We start from the raw sequence: 21731 nt of genomic DNA, 5'->3' as shown, positions 1-21731 counted from the left end.
TCCTCTGGGGGACCACAGCCAGGGTCAGGAGCTGCAGCTGGGACCATGCACCCCATAGCTGTGTCCTCCGGGGCTTGGTGGGGGCTACAGACGGGGCCGTGTGCCCCAGCCTGTGGGGGCTGCACACCCCTGTCCCGCAGCTGGGAGAGCTCTGGAGCAGGGGCTGTGTGCCCCCTGCGGCTGTACCCCCTGCGGCAGCCACTGAAGTCGGAGCTCAGCCTGTCAGTCCCCCCTCTGGGACTCCATTCCTTCCCTCTACCTAGCCCTGCCCCTGGTTATTTGTAGTAAAGTCACGGACAAGTCACAGGCTCAGTGAATTTTTGTTTACTGCCCGTGACCTGTTCGTAACCATGAAAAAACCTTAGCCTTAATCATGTGTATTTTGAGAGGTAGAAGAGATTTTGGATTTATAGACTACCTCTAGCATTTCATAATATGATAAAAACCTTGGTAAAAGATGGTGTTTAAAATTTCAACAGGGAGAAATACTCTTCAACAACTGGGAGTCTGTGTTTACTGGCAGCGGGGGACAGTTCAACATCCAGATTCCAATATACTCCTTTGATGGAAGAAATGTCATGACAGATCCATCTTGGTGAGTTCACACTGTATTTTCTGTATTACATGAAATGTAGTTTTATTCGCTGGTAAGCATCAAAATTCCCTGGGCTGCTAGAAATGTGACAAAGGTTAACTGCCCCCTTCTCCTCTCATCCCTTCCGTTCCTTCTCCTCTATTCCCCTCTTCTCCCATTCCCACTCTCCTCTTGAGAGAAAAAGAGGGAATGGAATACCTCTGATGTCCCAATTTCCTCTCTTCCCATCCATATCTTTGGCCTCGCTTTGCTTTCTACACTCTGATTGCTTCAAGTGAATTTACAGCAGGGGTGCAGAGACACAGGCTGTTATAGATTTAGGCATAAGATTTAATGTACAGATAAAGGATTCTTTCAGGAAAATAACTTTAAACATTACTGTTTAGGCCACAAAAAATCATATGGCACGGGTCAACTGCAAACGGGATCCGGCTAGTTCGCAACTACTGTGAAGCTTGGCGGACAGCTGACATGGCAGTCATGGGACAAGCATCACCACTGACCTCTGGGAAACTTCTGGAGCAAAAGCCTTACAGCTGCAGCAATAAGTTTATTGTTCTGTGCATTGAAAACAGTTTCATAGCCGATATCCGAAGAAAATAATTCATCTGTTGCACGTAGAAAACATTTGAATTTTATTTCATAAAACATTGACACTGAAATTTAATTTTTAATGGTGTAAATATTCTATTTTTTTATTGCACATTTACAAATAAAACCAAAGAGAGCATACCTCAAGACAGAATATTCCAGCAGGGTGGAATTCAGGCATGGTTTAGAGGGCTGGCAGACAGCCTTTGGTACCACTTAAACCCCATATAGGGGCTGCATGGGGAGTCAGCCGGCTGAGCAACCATGCAGACATGCCTGTTAATCCCTGGTGTGCTGTGGATCTGGTCTCCATGTTGGCCTATGCGGGGCTGGGGCTGGGGCTGGGGCTGGGGCTGAAGATGACTTTGGGGACGGGCCAAGTGTGATCTGAGAGCAAGACCAAGGGAAGGCCCACAAATCCATGTTTGTTCAGATCTGGTGGCTCTGGTACCACAATCAACCAACACAAAAGGGCTGCTACTGCTACTCCAGCCCATAGCAGCCGTCCACCCTGGCTGTAGATTGTAGGGGATGAATTTCATCTCCCCTTAGTCCCTCTTTCCACCTGAATACTCAGATCAGGATTATTTTTAAAAAATGAGACCTAAAGTTATGCTCCTAAATTCTGTAGTGCTGGGAGTTTTGACGGAACTGGCTGCCCCATTTCAGTGGAAGCTAGCTATGAGCCTGACAGCCTGGCTTCAGGCTCCCATTTTGTAAAATCTGGCATCGGGCTTTGTGGGAGGACTGAATTTCACTCACAGTGAAGGCAAACTCTGACCCATACTTTGGTGCTACTATTGTCAGGAAGCCCGAAGCAATGTTTCCAGAAAACGTCCTGACAGTACGAATTGGTTTTACCGCCACAGCTGAGCACAGCAAATGCAGGCACAAGAACCATCTGAACTTTATTCATTCCACTGCATCGTAGAGGAAGCTGTTTCTTAGTGTAACAGGCACTGCTGAGTGACAGACACCTGTCATGTTTTCTTTCAAATAGGGTTTAGACAATGTTATCCCATTAAGTTATATGTAAAGTGACTGCCTTGGTCCCCCCCATGGTGAGACTGTCGCTTTTTCACTGCTATTATGCTTGTTAATATGAACTAATCTGTACTTATAGAAATGATCAGTAAATATTAATGTCTCACACAAACAGTATTACCGTAACATTTGTAGGTTTTATCTGTATTTCCCTACAGTATATTTTAATTTAAGGTATTTACTTATTGCCATCATCTAACAGACTATAACTGTAAAAGATGAACTTCCACATTATCATTTTGTAAGTATAAGCTAGAGGCTAGGTAGGAAATGGCTATTCTTTTTAGAAGATTTTGTGACTCATTTGCCATCAAATCAGTAATTTAATACTCCAGTAGCTACTTTCATTCCAGTGAAGATTTCCATCCATATGGCTTTTATTATTATAAATGCATTGGTTTTTATATGATGTAAAAATATGAAATCCAGTTTTATTTTTCCATTTTAAGTAATACAAAAGCATCTTTCCTGGGCTATCTGAGTCACCTGTTTGCTTTCTCGCTGTAAATGTCAATTTCATTGCTATAATGTACTAATGAGGCAATGCTGCTTTTTTATCACACTTAACTCTGTTTTGAACAACGATTCACTATGCTCATACAGGCTTCACGCCTGCAGAAGGCTGAGCATGCCTGTGATGTGCTGGGCACCTTCAACCCCAAACTTGGGGCTGAGGCTCCTGCAAGGTGCTGAACCTCAAGTGCCCTGATCCTGCCAGGCAATCCAGGCTGGGTCCCACTGAGGTCTGTGAGACTTCACATGGGTGCAAGGGTCTGCCTGCAGGGACTGTTTGCAAGACTGGGGCCTTAGCAATGTATTCAGCTAGCAGTCCCTCTCCTGCTGAAAAGTGAGATTGTTAGTGGCACCGACAGGATGCTAGAGCAATGCTAGTGATTTCACTCTATTAGCGGTTTCTCACCTTAATAAGAGATCCTTATATAAGGACATATTGCATTCTCTCCAGGTATTACTCTACTTTAATAATTAGAAAAACTTTACTGAGGCTACATCTGTACTTCCACTTATGTTGGCTTCTCCTGCTGACATAGGCCATGTCTACACTACAAAGTTAAGTCGACTTTATGTAAGTCGACATTGAGCCTCCAAATGTCAATCTTGCACGTCCACACTCCACTCATTGTGTCGGCGGAGTGCATCCTCACTAGCAGGGCTTGCATCGAAGCATGGAGCACTGCACTGTGGGAAGCTATCCCATAGTGCACCTCGCTTAGTGGAATTTTGGGTTGGGCTTGCAGTGCCTTATAGGACCAAAACATTGGCGCGTGTGGTTATGGAAACATGGCGTTAGTCTCCCATGATGCACTTACCTCCCTCCCTCCCTGAAATCAACGGCAAACAAACCAAGCCTTTTTCACGCCTTTTTTCATAAGCCTGGGTTACCCGCACAGGTGCCATAGCACAATAAGCATGGACCCCGCTCAGCTATACACTGTTGTTGTGAGCATTACAAACACCTCACACCTTATCCTGCAGTATTTACGCAGCCAGGAGCTGCCGTGCAGAACCATGTGATGCCACGCAAGCAGCCCTGGTGGAAGACATAGAGCAGAGCAATTTGCAGTTGCTGGTGATAGTCATGCATCACCTTGACACTGTTGAGTGCCATTTTTGGGCCTGGGAAACAAGCACTGAGTGGTGGGACCACATCATTATGCAGCTCTGGGATGATGAGCAGTGGCTGTAGAACTTTCAGATGCATATGGCCACGTTCCAGGAACTGTGTGCAGAGCTTTCCCCAGCCCTGAAGCATAGCAATACTGAAATGAGAGCTGCTCTGACAGTGGAGAAGTGAGTGGCAATCGCTCTGTGGACACTTGCAATGTCAGACTGCTACCGGTCAGTGGGGCATCAATTTGGAGTGGGTAAATCTACCGTGGGATCTGTTGTGATCCAAGTTTGCAAGGCCATTAACAGACTTCTGCTAAGAAGGGTAGTGACTCTGGGCAACATTCAGGACATAGTGGATGGTTTTGCCACAATGGGGTTCCCTAACTGCAGTGGAGCGATAGAACGCAAATCCCTATCTTGGCACCAGACCACCTTGCCAAAGAGTACATAACCGAAAGGGGTACTTCTCAATGGTATCGCAAGCACTGGTGGATCACAGGGGCCGTTTCACTGACATCAACATGGGATGGTTGGGAAAGGTGCATGACGCGCACATCTTTAGGAACTCCGGTCCATTCAGAAAGGGTCAAAGAGGGACTTTCTTTCCAGATTGCAAAATAATCATTGGTGATGTTGAAATGCTAATCCTGATCCTGGGAGACCCAGCCTTACCCTTGCGCTCATGGCTCATGAAGCTGCACACAGGCAGCTTGGTCAGCAGTGAGGACCAGTTCAACCATAGGCTGAGCAAGTACAGAATGGTGGTGGAATGTGCCTATGGATGTTTAAAAGGTCGCTGGTGCTGTTTGCTTACTAGGTTAGACCTCAGTGAAAGCAATATCCCCATTGTTATTACTGCCTGCTGTGTGCTTGCTCCATAATAACTGGGAAACAAAGGGAGAAAAGTTTCCGCTGAGGTGGGGGGGGTTAAGGCAGATCACCTGGCAGCCAGTTTTGAGAAGCCATACACCAGGGTAATAAGAAAAGCACATCGAGGGGCTCTGCGTCTTTGTGGGGCTTTGAAAACTAGTTTCAGCAATGAGTCAGAGTAATGTGACATTGTGTTGTTCCTTACCAAACTGTTCCCTCCAGTGCATTTTCTCCCCTGTAAGCGCCACCTCCACCAACCACCATGTGTTTAATGAATAAAGAGCCTTTTCTTCTCCATCCGTTAAGTTTTGTTATGCACACAAACACACAGAGACAGCAAAGAAAAGTAAGATAACCTGGGGCAAAAGGGCTAATAACACTCTGGGGGGAGAAACAAAGAAAGCTTGCTTACAGATGTACTGCAATAACAATCAGAGGTGTGGGAATGGGCGCCTTCTGGTCCTAGTACCCTCCCCTGGTGTTGAGTGCAAGGGATGTCGAGCTTCCCGCTTTCTCCCACCTCATAGGACATGTCGGGGAGGAGGATGTAGAACTGGGTGATGATGGCAGCAGGTTCAGCAAAGGCTGCAGAGGAACTCTAGAATCCAGCTGCCTTTCTTGAACCTCAGCCAGATGCCTCAACATGTCTGATTGCTCCTTCATAATCCAGAGCATCTCTTCCTGCATGACACGCTCTTGTTCCCTGCATGATCTCCTGTCCGTGTCCAGGTTCTTGGACAGTGTGATCCTCCATGCTCTGAGCTCCGTCTTGTCACTCTCGGAGGCGCACATTAACTCACTGAACATGTCCTCCCGAGTCATCTTTTTCCACTTTCTAATCTGGGGACGTCAATGTCCTGGTGTGGAGGATGCACCGACAGACCAGGTTTCAGCTGCAAGGAATGCAAAGCACAAGGGTAACATTAACAGTGCATACATTGTTTCTGGTGCAGGGTTATTTTTTATTTTATTTTTTTATAAAAAACACCCCTCAATACACTTCACTGCAAGCCACAATGTAATCACAACCTGTGGCTACTACAAGAGTCGGTTTGCTGCTCCAGCCATGGTGAGTAAGGCCACGAGGCATGGGCCAGAGGTCTTGTCCTGCTGCTTTTGTGAAGACATCCTTAGGATCACAGGTTGGAACTTGAGAAAAGCTCCCTTTCCCCTAGCAACCTGGATGGTGCTTGAGGACAGGCACCAGTGTAAAGCCCCCCAAATAGTTTGGTTTTTACAAAAGCAGCACTGGGTCATGGAGGAAGGGAGACAAACAGGAAGCTGCCACCCCCACACCCCCATTTTTTCCAGTGCTCCTTGCAATACATGGTGATCCCTTCCAACCACAACTACGGCACGTTTGGGAAAGCATGGTTGTTTGACCCAGATGTCACCAGATGGGGATTACTTGTTGGATTGGATTACAGATGGATTACTTGTGGAATTGTTTGCAGTTTAAAGGCTAGCATTGAAAACTTCCCCCATTTCCCTCTAGGTGACCCTATGCAACATCACTCTCCTGAGGGTAACAGAGGTAGCAAGGGAGCAGATTCTGCAAGTGGTCTGGGTACAGATCTGGTCCTTATGCTGCAATGCTGTGTGCTGCAATGATGCCAGCAGAGTTAATACTGGAGTGGTGCAGGAAAGTGTCCTATCATGGTGGATGAAATAAGGCAGCCCTTCCCAGAAACCTTCTGCAAAGGATGAAAGCTTCCTAGAGATCCCCATGGAGGATTCCCAGGCCACCCTCATGCAAATAAACAGTCTTTTTCAGAGAGCACCCTCTGCGTAGCTGGGTGGCCACTGATACCCACTACACCTACTTTTTTGTTCAGATTAAACATAAAAGGTAATAGCATGTCACCCCTACAGTTTGATTGGAACTGTGGACTCACTGGAGGTGCCTTCCCCGGCATCACGCTCCGCTGCCAACTGGGCCAGTGAAGGGATGGGCTCCCGGGTTAAAAACAGTCCTTGGCTGTCAGGGAGAATGGATCCTCTGCTTGCCTGCTTCCCATTCTCCTACTCCTCCTCCTCCTCTTCCTCATCAACAATGACTTCCTCGTTGTTGCTCGAGGTCGCCTGGCCCTCCTAGGAAGTATCCATGGAGCGTTTTGTGGTAGTGGCGGGGTCATCACCGAGAATCACATGCAGCTCCTTGATATCATAAAAGCAGCATGTTTGTGGGGCAGAACCAGAATGACAGTTTGCCTTCCTTGTCTTCCATTATGCTTGCTGAAGCGCCTTTATTTTCACATGGCACTGCTGCATGTCCCTGGTGTAGCCCTTTTCCCCCATACCCCATGCTATCTTGGCATAAATGTCAGCGTTTCTGCTGCTGGATTGGAGTTCTGCCTGCACGGACTCTTCTCCCCACACAACAATAAGATCGACCACCTCCTGTGTACTCCATGCTGGAGCATATTTGCAGCCTTGAGTCTCCATGATCAACTGTACTGGAGAGCTCTCCACGCTGATCAAACAGGAAATGAACATTCAAAAGTTCCCGGGGCTTTAATGGGACCAGCTGTTTCCTGTGTACGGTGGCTGATGTGCAGTGGAATTGAAAATGCTCTCCAGAGCGGTCACAGCGGAGCACCTCCTGGAGGTCAATTCATTCAAATTACACATGCAGTGTCTACACTATCCCCGTGTCAACCCATGAATGTCGAATCAAGTGCTACGCCTCTCACAGAGGCGGAATACAGAAGTCGACTTTACAGGCCACTTAGGTCGGCAGAAGGGACTCAGTAGCGTAGACGCATTATTAGATCGACTTAATGCGGCTCATGTCAACCTAAGTTTGTAGTGTAGACCAGGCCACAGCTTCTGCTACTCGAGGGGATGGGCTTTTTTATGCCGATGGGAGAGCATAGAGCAGTGGTTCTCAACCTATTTACCACCGTGAGCCACATATGCAGCTCTCTATGTGTTGTGTGACTGGCAGCCACACACAATATATATACTATCTGTATGGCTCTGAGGATGTCACTTGGGCCACAGCTGTGTGCTGATTGGGCCGTGGGTTGAGAACCACTAGCATAGAGCCACTTCGCCACATGCACTGAAGCGGCGCTGCTGCTGAACCGGTACAGCTGCGCGGCTGCAGCGTGCTAAATGCAGACATGCCCTAAGTAAACTTTACACAGTAACAGCTTTCTCACTTTTAACCTCTTTGGGGTACAGAAGGCAGACTCCTGTGCTGAAGAAAATTTAATTGTACTGAGGATGTTACTCTCACTTACTCACTATGGGTCAGCACAAAGTATATGCCCCATATAAGTCACAATTAAACCCTCAAAATAGGATTTACAAGGGTCCTAGACCTTGTGTCAGAGGGGTAGCCATGTTTGTCTGTATCAGCAAAAACAACGAGGAGTCCTTGTGGCACCTTAGAGACTAATGCATTTATTTGGGCATAAGCTTTCGTGGGCTAAAACCCACTTCATCAGATGCATGGAGTGGAAAATACAGTAGCAGGTATATTTATACATAGTACATGAAAAGATGGGAGTTGCCTTACCAGGTGGGGGGGTCAGTCTAATGAGACAATTCAATTAAGTGTAGGATACCAAGGGAGGAAAAATCACTTTTGTAGTGGTAATGAGGGTGACCCATTTCAAATGGTTGACAAGAAGGTGTGAGTAACAGTATGGGGAAATTAGATTGACATTCACTCCAGTACACTGGACCACTACAAAGATGAGTCATTACAAAACCTGTCTGTAAAGCAATCAGAAGACTGGGACTGCAGGAGGGATGGGATAGCGAATGATCCAAAACCTAAATATAGGAAGGCCAATATGTCAGTGGTAGACCATCACATGGAATACAGCATTCAGTTATGGTCACTTCATCTAAAAAAAGTAATAGAAGAAACTGACCAATTCAGGGGACAAGATAAGAATATGCAAAATAATGAATGATATTGAGAAGGGAGAGCAGAAATGTCTGCACACCCTCTCTCATACTACACCATGAGGCCGTTTAAGAGCAGACATATGCACCCCTCCATGCCTGGGCATATACATGGCAGGGTGTTGTATCCACCAGGCAAGGTACTAACAAGCTTCAACAGGACTTTATTTTCAAAGTGGAAACCTCTTTACTAAGCTGCTGCTGCACCCTCGGTAGCTTTCTCCCAACCTCTCAACTCTTCCCCTCTCATTCCTGTTTCCTGTCCTTTCAGACTCCCAACAGTCAGTGCTCCCAAGTCTAGTAATTACAAGCAACATCTAAACACCACACAGGGCTGCTCTTTGACAGATGTTCAAGTAAACACATTGTGCCAAATTTCGACCTGATATAAGCAGGTGAAACAGTTGCCCTTTAATCTGGTACACCATGCTGAGAAATAAGTTAACAAAATTAACAGTTATTAGTAATTTTTAATTACTGCAGAGAAAGATTGTACCGTGGTTAGGGTACTAGCCTGGAATGCAAGAGAGCTCAGGTTCAATTTGCAGTTCTGCTAAACACTTTCTGTGTCACCCAGGGCAAGTCACTTAAACTTTCTCTGGCACAGCTCCCCATAGGTAAAACGGGCATAATAGCATAATCACTATCTCACAGGATTTAAGCTTTGCTGATTTGATTGGTCTGATTTGTTTATTTCCCAAGGCTCACTGGGTGGCACAAAGTGAGTGTATTGTCTCTCTGTTGGTCATGGCTATTCACTAAGCCCAGAACTAACTGCCTTCCCTTACCTGGCAGAAGCAGCAACCATTGGCAGGACATGATCCATACATCAGTGCAGTACATAGGCTGCTGTTGCATTGGGCAGGACTGGTTTTAGATGCAGGTGAGCAGAGCGGTCATCCTGGCTTCCAGCTTGTTGGTGGGCACCATGCTACTGTGCCACTTGGCCCTTCTTTTTTTATTTTTATTTTTTTGGTTCTAGCACTCCGGTGCACTGCCAAAAATGTTTCCACCCTGGCAGGCAAAATGCCTAGGGCCAGCCCTGGTGTAGGGGCACCTGCTGTTCCCACAGATCAGCAAAGGCGCTAATGTCAACAGTGTAAACCCCCTGCCAAAATGGTGAGAGTACCAGTTTTGGAAAGCTGATTGTAACCAGCAGATATCAGGGAAAGAAATCACTAATTTTAATTAAAAATAGCACCCCAGTGTCTATTGTCATTTACATCTGTCCAACCCAGCAAAGACCAGAAGGTTGCCCAAGACTGTAATACAGCAGAATTTAACTCAATATTTTCAAATAAATTAACATACACAGATGTCAAAATCTCCCCACCTTATCTTTAACAAGGCCTCATTGAGGCAATTGTTTTGCATTTGGGGCTGGCCCCTGCAAAAAAGCCAGGCATAACTTTGTGGAGAATATATAAAATCATGACTGGTGTCGAGAAAGTAGATAAAGAAGTGTTGTTTACTACTTCTCATAACACAAGGACTGGGGGTGGGGGGGTGGTCACCAAATGAAATGAATAGGCAGCAGGTTTAAAACAAATAAAAGGAAGTATTTCTTCACACAATGACCAGTCAACCTGAGGAACTCCTTGCCAGAGGATGTTGTGAAGGCCAAGATCATAACAGGGCTCCAAAAAGAACTAGATAAATTCGTGGAGGATAGGTCCATCAATGGCTATTAGCCAGGATGGGCAGGAATGGTGTCCCTAGCCTCTGTTTGCCAGAAGATGGGAACGAGCGACAGGGGATGGATCATTTGATGATTACCTGTTCTGTTCATTCCCTCTGGGGCACCTGGCACTGGCCACTGTCGGAAGACAGGATGCTGGGCTATAGGGACCTTTGGTCTGACCCAGTAGGGTCGTTCTTATGTATTGGGGAGGCCAATGATAGTTCAAATAAGCACTTGGACGTTAAACTGTAGTGGATGGTAAACTGAATGAGTCAACCACAGTACAGCAGAAGAGATGCTGTTTAACATAACATTTCAAAAGAGACCCATGCTACATTGTCTGGAATGAATGAGATTGTGTAGAACACACAAGATTATCCCTCTCCTCTAAACTGGTCAGGCTTTGTTTGAAGGGGTTCAAAAGGGAGCTAGATAGATTCATGGACGATAGGTCCACCAATGGCTATTAGTCAGGATGGGCAGGAATGGTGTCCCTAGCCTCTGTTTGCCAGAAGCTGAGATTGAGTGACAGGGCATGGATCACTTGATGATAACCTGTCTGTTCATTCCCTTTGGGGCACCTGCCATTGGCCACTGTCAGAGGACAGGATACTGGGCTAGATGGACCTTTGGTCTGACCGAATAGGGCCGTTCTTATGTTCTTATGAACTGCCTTGTATTTAGGGTGCAAATGCACTTTAAAAAGAGACCCTGACAACTTGGAAGAAGTTCAAAGAAAAGCAACAGAGAAGTAAAAATAAGCTATTGGGTAACTGAGACATGATTGCCACAAGTTGCATTGGTTTAATTAAAGGTGTTACTTTAAACAAATTTAATCCACTGCAACTGTTATAAAATCAAATTTAAGATGATACATTGGTTTAGTTTGTCCTTATAAATGGAGAATTGAGCACATTCATTTTAGAAAAAAATGTTCATATGTGTCTCTTTATAAAGGGAGGTGACAAAATGGGGTGGCTCACAAAAGTCAAATGTGTCAGAAGCAGGGTCAATGACATCAGAAATGTAACCTTCATCTGGATTGAGTGACTGCACCAACAGTACCTTGTGGAGTCACAAAGGTATATTTTTAATCATCTGTTGAATGCGAGAGCAGGGTCCTTGTGTGGCAATGATTTGCAGCTCTTTAGTCCATTTGTGTCACCTACCTTCAAATAGTACAAAAGTTAAGGTGGTGGTGACTATTTTTAAGGGTTTATTTGACATTTTAACATGGTTTATTACAGACTTAACTGGCCAAAGAAAAGAATCGTGCGGGACAATAAAATAAAGAAAGGAGAAGAAAGATTATCTAAGCCACAGTTAAAGGGGAAAAAAGAAGATGCCTGGAAACAGATAGACATTTCATGGCCTGAACTCCCACTTTCAAAGCTATCAATATCTAAATTACTGCACATAGTAATTAATCTATTTAATCACTTTAGGCGTACATTGTTAAGTCACATTGGAACTTATATTTTTTTAACAGAGAAGGTAATCATCTTCGGGGGAGATACCCTTAAGGTGAATTATTATGACAGCAGATAATAAGGGTATCACATAAGGAAATATGGAAATCAGAGTGATTGGTTAAATCCTTTACTGCATTATCCACAGAAGTATTTTCTTTGGCCTCAAGATCACAGACAGAAGTTGTTTTCTGATTGAGGAGCCCTCTCACTTACTCAAAGCCTTGCCCCTCTAGATTGAAGGAGGGCTCTTCCTGGCTTACTGTACTACAAGCACATTTCCCGGGAAGCCACAGGGCTCTGAGACCCTCCAATCAGTGGTAGATCCCACTGACCTAAGAATCTAAGCCCTAGATGGTAAGGATCCTATGACTCAAACTCAAGAGTCACAGATTCATCAAGTGGGGAGACTCCCCATTAGAGTGGAACCAAGAGGCATTTTCTTCTTTTCAAGGGTTCTTTCCCTCAGGATGCTGCAAAATACTATGTGGTTTCTTGTTGTACTGTTGATCATTAGTAATGCACCACTGTACCACTACCTTTCCTGGATGCACCATACCGAGATGTGAGTGGTCTTGTCCCAACAGTGGCTCGCCTAACATTCCTCTTTCCACTTCCATACAGAATTGAGCTGTTCATTTCTAATACAGTTTACAAAACTTCCTGTAAGCTATCCCTAGCTCAGCGCCTTCGGAACCTTCCTGGGCCCTGAGCACCCAGTGATTTCTGGACTAGAAACTACTTTCTAAGCATGAGGGATTTTTTTTTTTAATCAAGGCCCTCAACATGGCTTTTTCGCTTCCTGCTTTTGTTTTCAGACTGTGACAAGTTGACTTTGCTATGGCTCAACAAACCTGATTTGTGCCTGCCATTGGTCCCAGCCCAGCTAAAAGCCCAAACACTTTTAGGTTCCAGTCCTTCTGCCATACTTCTGATAGCTGCATATACAGCAGGAGACTTCAAAGTAGTTCCTACAGAAAAGTTAGACCAGCTTGCAAGGGCAAGCCAAAGTTCAACAGAAGTCTTCTAGTGTCCATTTGATTCTGCCTGAAAAAACTGCCAGGGTATGCAGCTGTCCCGGTTTGTCAGGAACCTTCCTTTTTAGGATGTCACACTTAACACAGCCAAACGGCCGATATGCAGCGATGGGTCACTTGAGTGTACCAAACAGTAAAGATAAAAAAAAAAACTTTAAACATCACTTAAGACATGTTTAAAACATGGAAAAGCAAATGCTATTGCAAACCATACACGTGCAAAACACTGTCACTCACCTAGGGCATCAGCTAAAGCCCACTGAAGGCAAAAGACAAACTCCCATTCACTTCAATGGGCTTTGGAGTAGGCACCTAGGGAATTGTTTCATTAGGTCAGCCCTGTCTCCTCCAAGGTTCCACCCTTTCACAGCTACCCAACCAACAAGAAACTTTGGCCCAGATCCTCAAAACGTATTTAGATGGTTAACTCCCATTGACTTCAATGTGAGTTAAGCACCTATAATACTGATCTGAACCTTTGTTACTATAGGTAGCAACTAAAACTCCCTGCTAAACATGACTAGCAGGCGGGCGAGGTAGTGTATTTTATTGGACCAACTTCTGTTGGTGAGAGAGACGAGCTTTTGAGCTACACTGGAGGAGAGCTCTGTGTGAAGCTCGAAAGCTTGTCTCTTTTACCAACAGAAGTTGGTCCAATAAAAGATATTACCTCGCCAACCTTGTCTTTAATCTCCTGGGACCAATACGGCTACACCAATATTGCAAACTTCTAGCAGTGGCAGTTCACAGCTGCCACTAGGTTTGGAAGGATTTCATTGATTTTAATATTTCATTAATTTTGACCCAGGATATGAACTGATGTTTGTTTTGCAGGTGAGGGAGGAGGGTCCCCCCCCCCATACACACACACACAGCCTCTTTTAGACCTCATTCACAGTGCCCTTTACATCATGGGCATGGGTCACAGCTCACTCTCTCAGACCCATTGAAGTGCACAGGAAGGGGCTACCCAGCAAAGCCAAGCCAAATAATTCAAAATCATGGAATTTCTCTTTTTTTAAAAAAACAAATTAGTAAATTTTCTACCAAAAATCTGTATATGATGCGAACATCACATTTTGCAGGATTAAGCACTCAAAAGTCACAAAATGCCAGCGTTAAGATTGCACATACAAGCTTAATACTGCCACCTTGTATGTATGCATTAAAATCCAGCCTTTTATTACATGATAGCATCCAAATTTTACCATAACTATAGGTGGTATGCATGCAATGAACCCACCTACAGGCAAAGACTCTGGAGCTCTAGCAGGAAAAGCACAAGACCCCACCGCGTGGGCTGAAATAATTACAGTTATATTGTAACTCAGAGTTACAAACACCCAGGGAATGGAGGTTGTTCGTAACGCTGAACAAAACAGTTTGGTGTTTCTTTCAAAAGTTTACAATTAAACATTGACATAATACAGCTTTGAAACTTTACTAAGCAGAAGAAAAATGCTGCTTTTAACTTCCTTAATTTAAATGAAACAAGCACAGAAACTGTTTCCTTACCTTGTCAAATCTTGTTTTTAAACTTGCCCTTTATATTTTTAGTAGTTTACGTTTAACACAGTACTGTATTTGTGAGATTTTCGTTTTGTTTTTGTCTCTGCTGCTGCCTGATTGCGTACTTCCGGTTCCAAATGAGGTGTGTGGTTGACCGGTCAGTTTGTAATTCTGGTGTTCGTACCTCTGAGGTTCTCCTGTACTTCCTGAGCTGCAGGATTAATCTATTTGGGCCAACCATTGAGAGTACATCTACACCATACATTACGGTGTGATAGTAGCACGGTTATGCCTACCCACACTCAGGGGCGACGAGTTATATGAGCCCGTGGTGCCCATGCTCCAGCAAATTCAGGACCCCGGGGGCCCTGTTCCACCAATGTTTGGGGCTGGGTCTCTCCCCCGACCCCGCCTCCTGCCCCTGCGTGTCTCCCCCAGGGCTTCCTGCCACCCCCGTGTGCGAGCGTTCCTGCTCACCTGCACCCTGGGCAGTGGGCGGCTGCCCCCTGCAGCTCTGCCCTGCGCTCCCCCGCTGGCTGCTTCCAGCTAAGGAAGTGGCACTGGCAGCAGGCTGACTGCTGCACCTGCTGAGGGAGGAGGCCCAACAGCCTGGCAGCCCCCCCACCCCCGGCAGGTGACTCCGAGGGGGCTTATCCTGTCTGGATCTCCTGAGCAGCAGCCTAGGGGTGGGGAGTGTCATGCCGGTGGGGAAGGGGAGGAGGGGGGCCCTCCCCTGGAGCTCGCTGCTGCCGGCGGGGAGAGGGCTGGGGGGAGTCCTCCTCTCTGGCCCCAGCCCCAGGGAGCCTGCCTGCTGCACCCCAAAGTTTCAACTCCTCATCCCCGGCCCAGCCCCACCCCAGAGCCCACACCCCCAGCCAGAGCCCTCACCCCCCCTGCACCCCAACCCTCTACCCCAGCCCTGAGCCCCCTCCTGCACCGTGACCCCCTCATCCCTGGCCCCACCCCACAGCCCTCACCCCCACATGCCAACCCTCTGCCCTAGCCCTGAGCCCCCTCTGGCACCCCAAATCCCTCATCCCCAGCCCCATCCCAGAGCCCGCACCACCAACCAGAGCCTTCACCCCCCTGCACCCTAACCCCTCTGCCCCAGCCCTGAACCCCCTCCTAGATCATGAACCCTGCATCCCTGGCACCATTCTTTGTTTAGGAGTTGGCATTTCTTTCCTTTGTTCTTTATAAGTGGTTCTTAGGGGTGCATTGCTGTGGGTGCTAGACTGTCTGACTTGTCTGTCCTGGGTTATTTTACACCAACATAGCTGCATTTGTGCAAGCCGCTAGTGTAGACAATCCATGCCCATTTAACCATGACTTTGCCGGCACAGTTTATCTCAGTGTGAAAGCCCGGTGTGCACAAGCCCTTAGCAAAGGGACAACTCCGCTTTATCTAAAAAATTCGTTTTATAAAAACAAACTCTTAAGACCCACAGAAAAATATTCCCCCTGTTATTTTTTTAAGTTCCATTGAAAACACTGTTTTTACAGCAAGGACAAATTTCCATCAAGTGTTCGCAACCCAAGTGTTACAGCATTGAGAACTTGGAAGAACCTTAACTGATTTTCATTGTCCAAGATAAGAGATGCGCAGACTATGAGCAAGTCATAAATAGGTACAGAAATACTTGTTTACAATATATGGCTTTCAGGCTGGCCATGTCCCCAATAATAGCGTTTCGCATTAACCTCCCTGTGCACATTAATGAAAATTTACCCTTTTAGACTCCTTTCATCTTGGTTCCTAAGCTGAAATATTTATATAATAGTTACAACAAATCCAGTTAAATCAGTGTACATCCCCAGTCAGAATGCTCTGAACAGCCATGGCAATAATCCAGTTCTGCCTGCCCTCCAACCTGGGAGAAGAAAGGAATGTCTTACCCCTCATCTCCACCCCTACCCCCACCCCAGAGCCCGCACCCCCAGCCAGAGTCCTCACCCCACTGCACCCCAACCCTCTGCTCCAGCCCTAAGCCCCCTCCCACACCCCAAACCCCTCATCCCTAGCCCCACCCCAGAGCCCTCACCCCTGCACCCCAACCCTCTGCCCTATCCATAGCCTCCTCCCACACTCCAAACCCCTCAGCCCAACCCCATTAATTTTGTTTAATAATAATCAACAATGGATAAATTCTTAATAAAGTTACCCAGAGAAAAAGAACAAAAGGGTAATTCATCAAGTGACAGCCTGAGTTCGACACCCAGCTTGCAAACTAAAGTTATACAAAAGAAAGATGCGGCAATCTAAAAGATAAGAAAGGGAGTTTTCATCAATCTTGGCTAACAAGATTTACGTAGTTGGAGTACAATAGTGAATTAGACCTAGCTTTTTGCTTTTGTGGGTTATTGATCCAAGAGTGCTTGGTTATTTCCGTATTCAGAAGAGTATTAATAAAGTTGATATTCTTAGTTAAATACATTTTTCTTACGATAGTGATATTGTGCAATATAGGGAAATGGCTAAACGTTTACTGTTTCCAGTCCATTTATACATTATTTTTAAAAATATATATCAGTTTACAAGGCAGGTGTGTGTGTGTGTTGGGGGGGCAGGGGTAGGACTTGGACCCATTCTGGGCGCCACCAAAAATTATACAAACCTGCCGCCATGACCCACACTAGGTTTAATCTAACAAGTGCAGGTAACAGTACTAGAAAAGATGTGGTGGAATGGACTTCAGCAGAGGTAATAACTTGAATATGGTTCCCAGGGTCCCTAGATGGGCTTACACAAGCCCATGCCCCCAGATCTTCATTAATCTAGCAGGCCTGGGTAACACTAGTAAAGCTAGCATGGGCATGCCTACCTGCACTGCAATTACACCTTAGTTTGTGGGGTTGCTGTACCTGAGAGAGCAAGGGAGATGATCACACACTTAAAGCTATATTGTGAATGACCCTAACCCAGCTGGCCCTGGCCACTGAACTTGCATACCAAATACAAGTGCCACCCACAGCTGCAACCCCTGAACTTGGAGTAGCTCAGAAACTGCTCCTGGGGCACAGGATATCGGCCCAAAGGGGACAAGGGATCTGGAGAAGTCAGGGCCATCCTTAAACTCCATTGCCTGATTTAGGGTACATCCTTTGGCTTATACCTGGATATCCAATTAAAAGTACAGCTGGATGAAAGTTTTAGAAATACTGAAAATCATTCATTCAAGCTCCCATTATTTGGAATTTAAACTGTGGAGGGCATCCACTGCTCATTCTGATGCTTTACATAAAGAGGTATGATCTCTTTCCACTTAGTCTTCTCTGCCTTGGCAGTATTCAGCATTGGCCTTGGAAATACTCATTGTCCTTACATAACTGTGATTAGAAACACAGCATTAAAAGTGCACATATTCTCAATGCTTGTTTGGCTGAGATAGACACTTCCAGAGGAAAAAAATTAATTAGGTTTAAGGTGATTTCTCACAGGTTCATCAACAAAACCCACAGAAGTGTCAGCAATCCACTGGTTGATCAAACGAAGTCTAGCCCAAACAGTGCCTGGAAGAGGAAGTACACAACTGCACTAAAGAAGTGGCATGGTCACCCTGCTCAGAATGGCATGCACTTTGCCGAGGAAGTGGCTTTCATCCTGCTTCATGAGCCTATCGACACTTCAGCCAAATACAAATTTTACAAGTTTAATTTTTAGCAATACCGATGCCTGGTTTACAAATTTATACCTTTTTGCAAAGATTTTCAACAAACAATCCAGCAACCCAATATGCTTTTTCTTATGCCAGAAGTGCAGAGAGGCTGGGTGACAAGGGTATATTTTCTTCTGGCTGCGTGACTCTGACTTCAGTAGAGTTATTGTAGCATTTAGACATAGTTAATGCAACTGTGCATCATTGCTTTAGTTCTCAGTGCAATGCCCTTAATTGTATTTTAGGACCCAACATAGATGGCTCCTGTAACTATTAGGGTTGCTCAGGGCCAGAATATACCAAACCCTTAGTCACCCGCCAGCTGTAGTGCAACTTGGAGGCTGGCACTGTAGGTGCTTCAGCGCTAGGCCTTGTAGGCACTAGCCCTGGTAACCAGTAACCACTCAGACACACGGCTAAGGGAAAGGACACTTTACTAGAGCTGGCAGGAAAGATTGAAGATACCCTAGGTACAGAGGCTTGAACAGTTAAAGGTGAGTAACAGTGGTAAATGTTTGGGCCACTGGAACAGTCTGACTGAGAGTCAGGGCTCTTCAGGCCTAGTGCCTGGGGTGCCCACTCCAGTCCAGTCTCTAGTCAAGCTTTCAGGCTTCCAGCCAGGCTCAGTTTGTGCCTGTCATTGGCCTCTCTGCCCTGGCTCCCTGCCCAGCAGGTCCCACACAGAGCTGCACCCAGCTGAGATGTCATAGAATATCAGAGTTGGAAGGGACCTCAGGAGGTCAGCTAGTCCAACCCCCTGCTCAAAGCAGGACCAATACCCAACTAAATCATCCCAGACTGGGCTTTGTCAAGCCTGACCTTAAAAACTTCTAAGGAAGGAGATTCTACCACCTCCCTAGGTAACGCATTCCAGTGTTTCACCACCCTCCTAGTGAAAAAGTTTTTCCTAATATCCAACCTAAACCTCCCCCACTGCAACTTGAGACCATTACTCCTTGTTCTGTCATCAGCTACCACTGAGAACAGTCTAGATCCATCCTCTTTGGAACCCCCTTTCAGGTAGTTGAAAGCAGCTATCAAATCCCCCCCTCATTCTTCTCTTCCACAGACTAAACAATCCCAGTTCCCTCAGCCTCTCCTCATAAGTCATGTGTTCCAGTCCCCTAATCATTTTTGTTGCCCTCCGCTGGACTCTTTCCAATTTTTCCACATCCTTCTTGTAGTGTGGGGCCCAAAACTGGACACAGTACTCCAGATGAGGCCTCACCAATGTCGAATAGAGGGGAACGATCACATCCCTCGATCTGCTGGCAATGCCCCTACTTATACATCCCAAAATGCCATTGGCCTTCTTGGCAACAAGGGCACACTGTTGACTCATATCCAGCTTCTCGTCCGCTGTAACCCCTAGGTTCTTTTCTGCAGAACTGCTGCCTAGCCATTCGGTCCCTAGTCTGTAGCGGTGCATTGGATTGTTCCGTTCTAAGTGCAGGACTCTGCACTTGTCCTTGTTGAACCTCATCAGATTTCTTTTGGCCCAATCCTCTAATTTGTCTAGGGCCCTCTGTATCCTATCCCTACCCTCCAGCGTATCTACCTCTCCTCCCAGTTTAGTGTCATCTGCAAACTTGCTGAGGGTGCAATCCACACCATCCTCCAGATCATTTATGAAGATATTGAACAAAACCGGCCCGAGGATCGACCCTTGGGGCACTCCACTTGATACCGGCTGCCAACTAGACATGGAGCCATTGATCACTACCCGTTGAGCCTGACAATCTAGCCAACTTTCTGTCCACCTTAGAGTCCATTCATCCAGCCCATACTTCTTTAACTTGCTGGCAAGAATACTGTGGGAGACCGTGTCAAAAGCTTTGCTAAAGTCAAGGAACAACACGTCCACCGCTTTCCCCTCATCCACAGAGCCAGCTATCTCGTCATAGAAGGCAATTAGATTAGTCAGGCATGACTTGCCCTTGGTGAATCCATGCTGACTCTTCCTGATCACTTTCCTCTCCTCTAAGTGCTTCAGAATTGATTCCTTGAGGACCTACTCCATGTTTTTTCCAGGGACTGAGGTGAGGCTGACTGGCCTGTAGTTCCCAGGATCCTCCTTCTTCCCTTTTTTAAAGATGGGCACTACATGAGCCTTTTTCCAGTCGTCCGGGACTTCCCCCGATCGCCATGAGTTTTTAAAGATAATGGCCAATGGCTCTGCAATCACATCCGCCAACTCCTTTAGCACTCTCGGATGCAGCGCATCCGGCCCCATGGACTTGTGCATGTCCAGCTTTTCTAAATAGTCCCGAAGCACTTCTTTCTCCACAGAGGGCTGGTCACCTCCTCCCCATGCTGTGCTGCCCAGTGCAGTAGTCTGGGAGCTGACCTTGTTCATGAAGACAGAGGCAAAAAAAGCATTGAGTACATTAGCTTTTTCCACATCCTCTGTCACTAGGTTACCTCCCTCATTCAGTAAGGGGCCTACACTTTCCTTGATTTTCTTCTTGTTGCTAACATACCTGAAGAAACCCTTCTTGTTACTCTTAACATCTCTTGCTAGCTGCAACTCCAGGTGTGATTTGGCCTTCCTGATTTCACTCCTGCATGCCCAAGCAATATTTTTGTAGTCTTCCCTGGTCATTTGTCCAATCTTCCACTTCTTGTAAGCTTCTTTTTTGTGTTTAAGATCAGCAAGGATTTCACTGTTAAGCCAAGCTAGTCGCCTGCCGTATTTACTATTCTTTCTATACATCGGGATGGTTTGTCCCTGTAACCTCAATAAGGATTCTTTAAAATACAGCCAACTCTCCTGGACTCCTTTCCCGCTCATGTTATTCTCCCAGGGGATCCTGCCCATCAGTTCCCTGAGGGAGTCAAAGTCTGCTTTTCTGAAGTCCAGGGTCCGTATTCTGGTGCTCTCCTTTCTTCCCTGTGTCAGGATCCTGAACTCGACCACCTCATGGTCACTGCCTCCCAGGTTCCCATCCACTTTTGCTTCCCCTACTAATTCTTCCTGGTTTGTGAGCAGCAGGTCAAGAAGAGCTCTGCCCCTAGTTGGTTCCTTCAGCACTTGCACCAGGAAATTGTCCCCTACACTTTCCAAAAACTTTCTGGATTGTCTGTGCACTGCTGCATTGCTCTCCCAGCAGATATCAGGGTGATTGAAGTCTCCCATGAGAACCAGGGCCTGCGATCCAGTAACTTCCATGAGTTGCCGGAAGAAAGCCTCGTCCACCTCATCCCCCTGGTCCAGTGGTCTACAGCAGACTCCCACCACGATATCACCCTTGTTGCTCACACTTCTAAACTTAATCCAGAGACTCTCAGGTTTTTCTGCAGTTTCATACTTGAGCTCTGAGCAGTCATACTGCTCCCTTACATACAATGCAACTCCCCCACCTTTTCTGCCCTGCCTGTCCTTCCTGAACAATTTATATCCATCCATGACAGTACTCCAGTCATGTGAGTTATCCCACCAAGTCTCTGTTATTCCAATCACATCATAATTCCTTGACTGTGCCAGGTCTTCCAGTTCTCCCTGCTTGTTTCCCAGGCTTCTTGCATTTGTGCATAGGCACTTGAGATAACTCGCTGATCGTCCCTTTTTCTCAGTATGAGGCAGGAGCCCTCCCCTCTTGCGCGCTCCTGCTTGAGCTTCCTCCCGGTATCCCACTTCCCCACTTACCTCAGCGCTTTGGTCTCCTTCCCCCGGTGAACTTAGTTTAAAGCCCTCCTCACTATGTTAGCCAGCCTGCTTGCAAAGATGCTCTT

General features: G+C 46.3%; 1 protein-coding gene and 1 pseudogene across 5 annotated transcripts in view; one reads left to right on the top strand and one right to left on the bottom strand.

Annotated features, from left to right (window-relative positions):
- COL15A1 (collagen type XV alpha 1 chain) overlaps window positions 1-1262 on the top strand; it is a 270398-nt gene extending 269136 nt beyond the window's left edge. For all 5 annotated transcript variants that reach the window (XM_074945147.1, XM_074945146.1, XM_074945144.1 and 2 more), the window contains 2 exons: window positions 480-595; window positions 982-1262. In XM_074945147.1, coding sequence (XP_074801248.1) covers window positions 480-595; window positions 982-1198 — 333 coding nt within the window. In that variant the 3' untranslated portion in view covers window positions 1199-1262. The remainder of the gene's footprint in view (window positions 1-479; window positions 596-981) is intronic.
- Window positions 1263-6595: 5333 nt separating this feature from the next.
- On the bottom strand, window positions 6596-7174 carry LOC141981884 (myb/SANT-like DNA-binding domain-containing protein 7; annotated as a pseudogene).
- Window positions 7175-21731: the final 14557 nt, after the last annotated feature.

Source organism: Natator depressus, chromosome 2 (assembly GCF_965152275.1).
Source record: "Natator depressus isolate rNatDep1 chromosome 2, rNatDep2.hap1, whole genome shotgun sequence".
In the NCBI taxonomy this organism is placed as follows: domain Eukaryota; kingdom Metazoa; phylum Chordata; order Testudines; family Cheloniidae; genus Natator; species Natator depressus.
The sequence above is the reverse complement of the archived record's forward strand: the minus strand, read 5'-3'. Positions and strand labels throughout refer to the sequence as shown.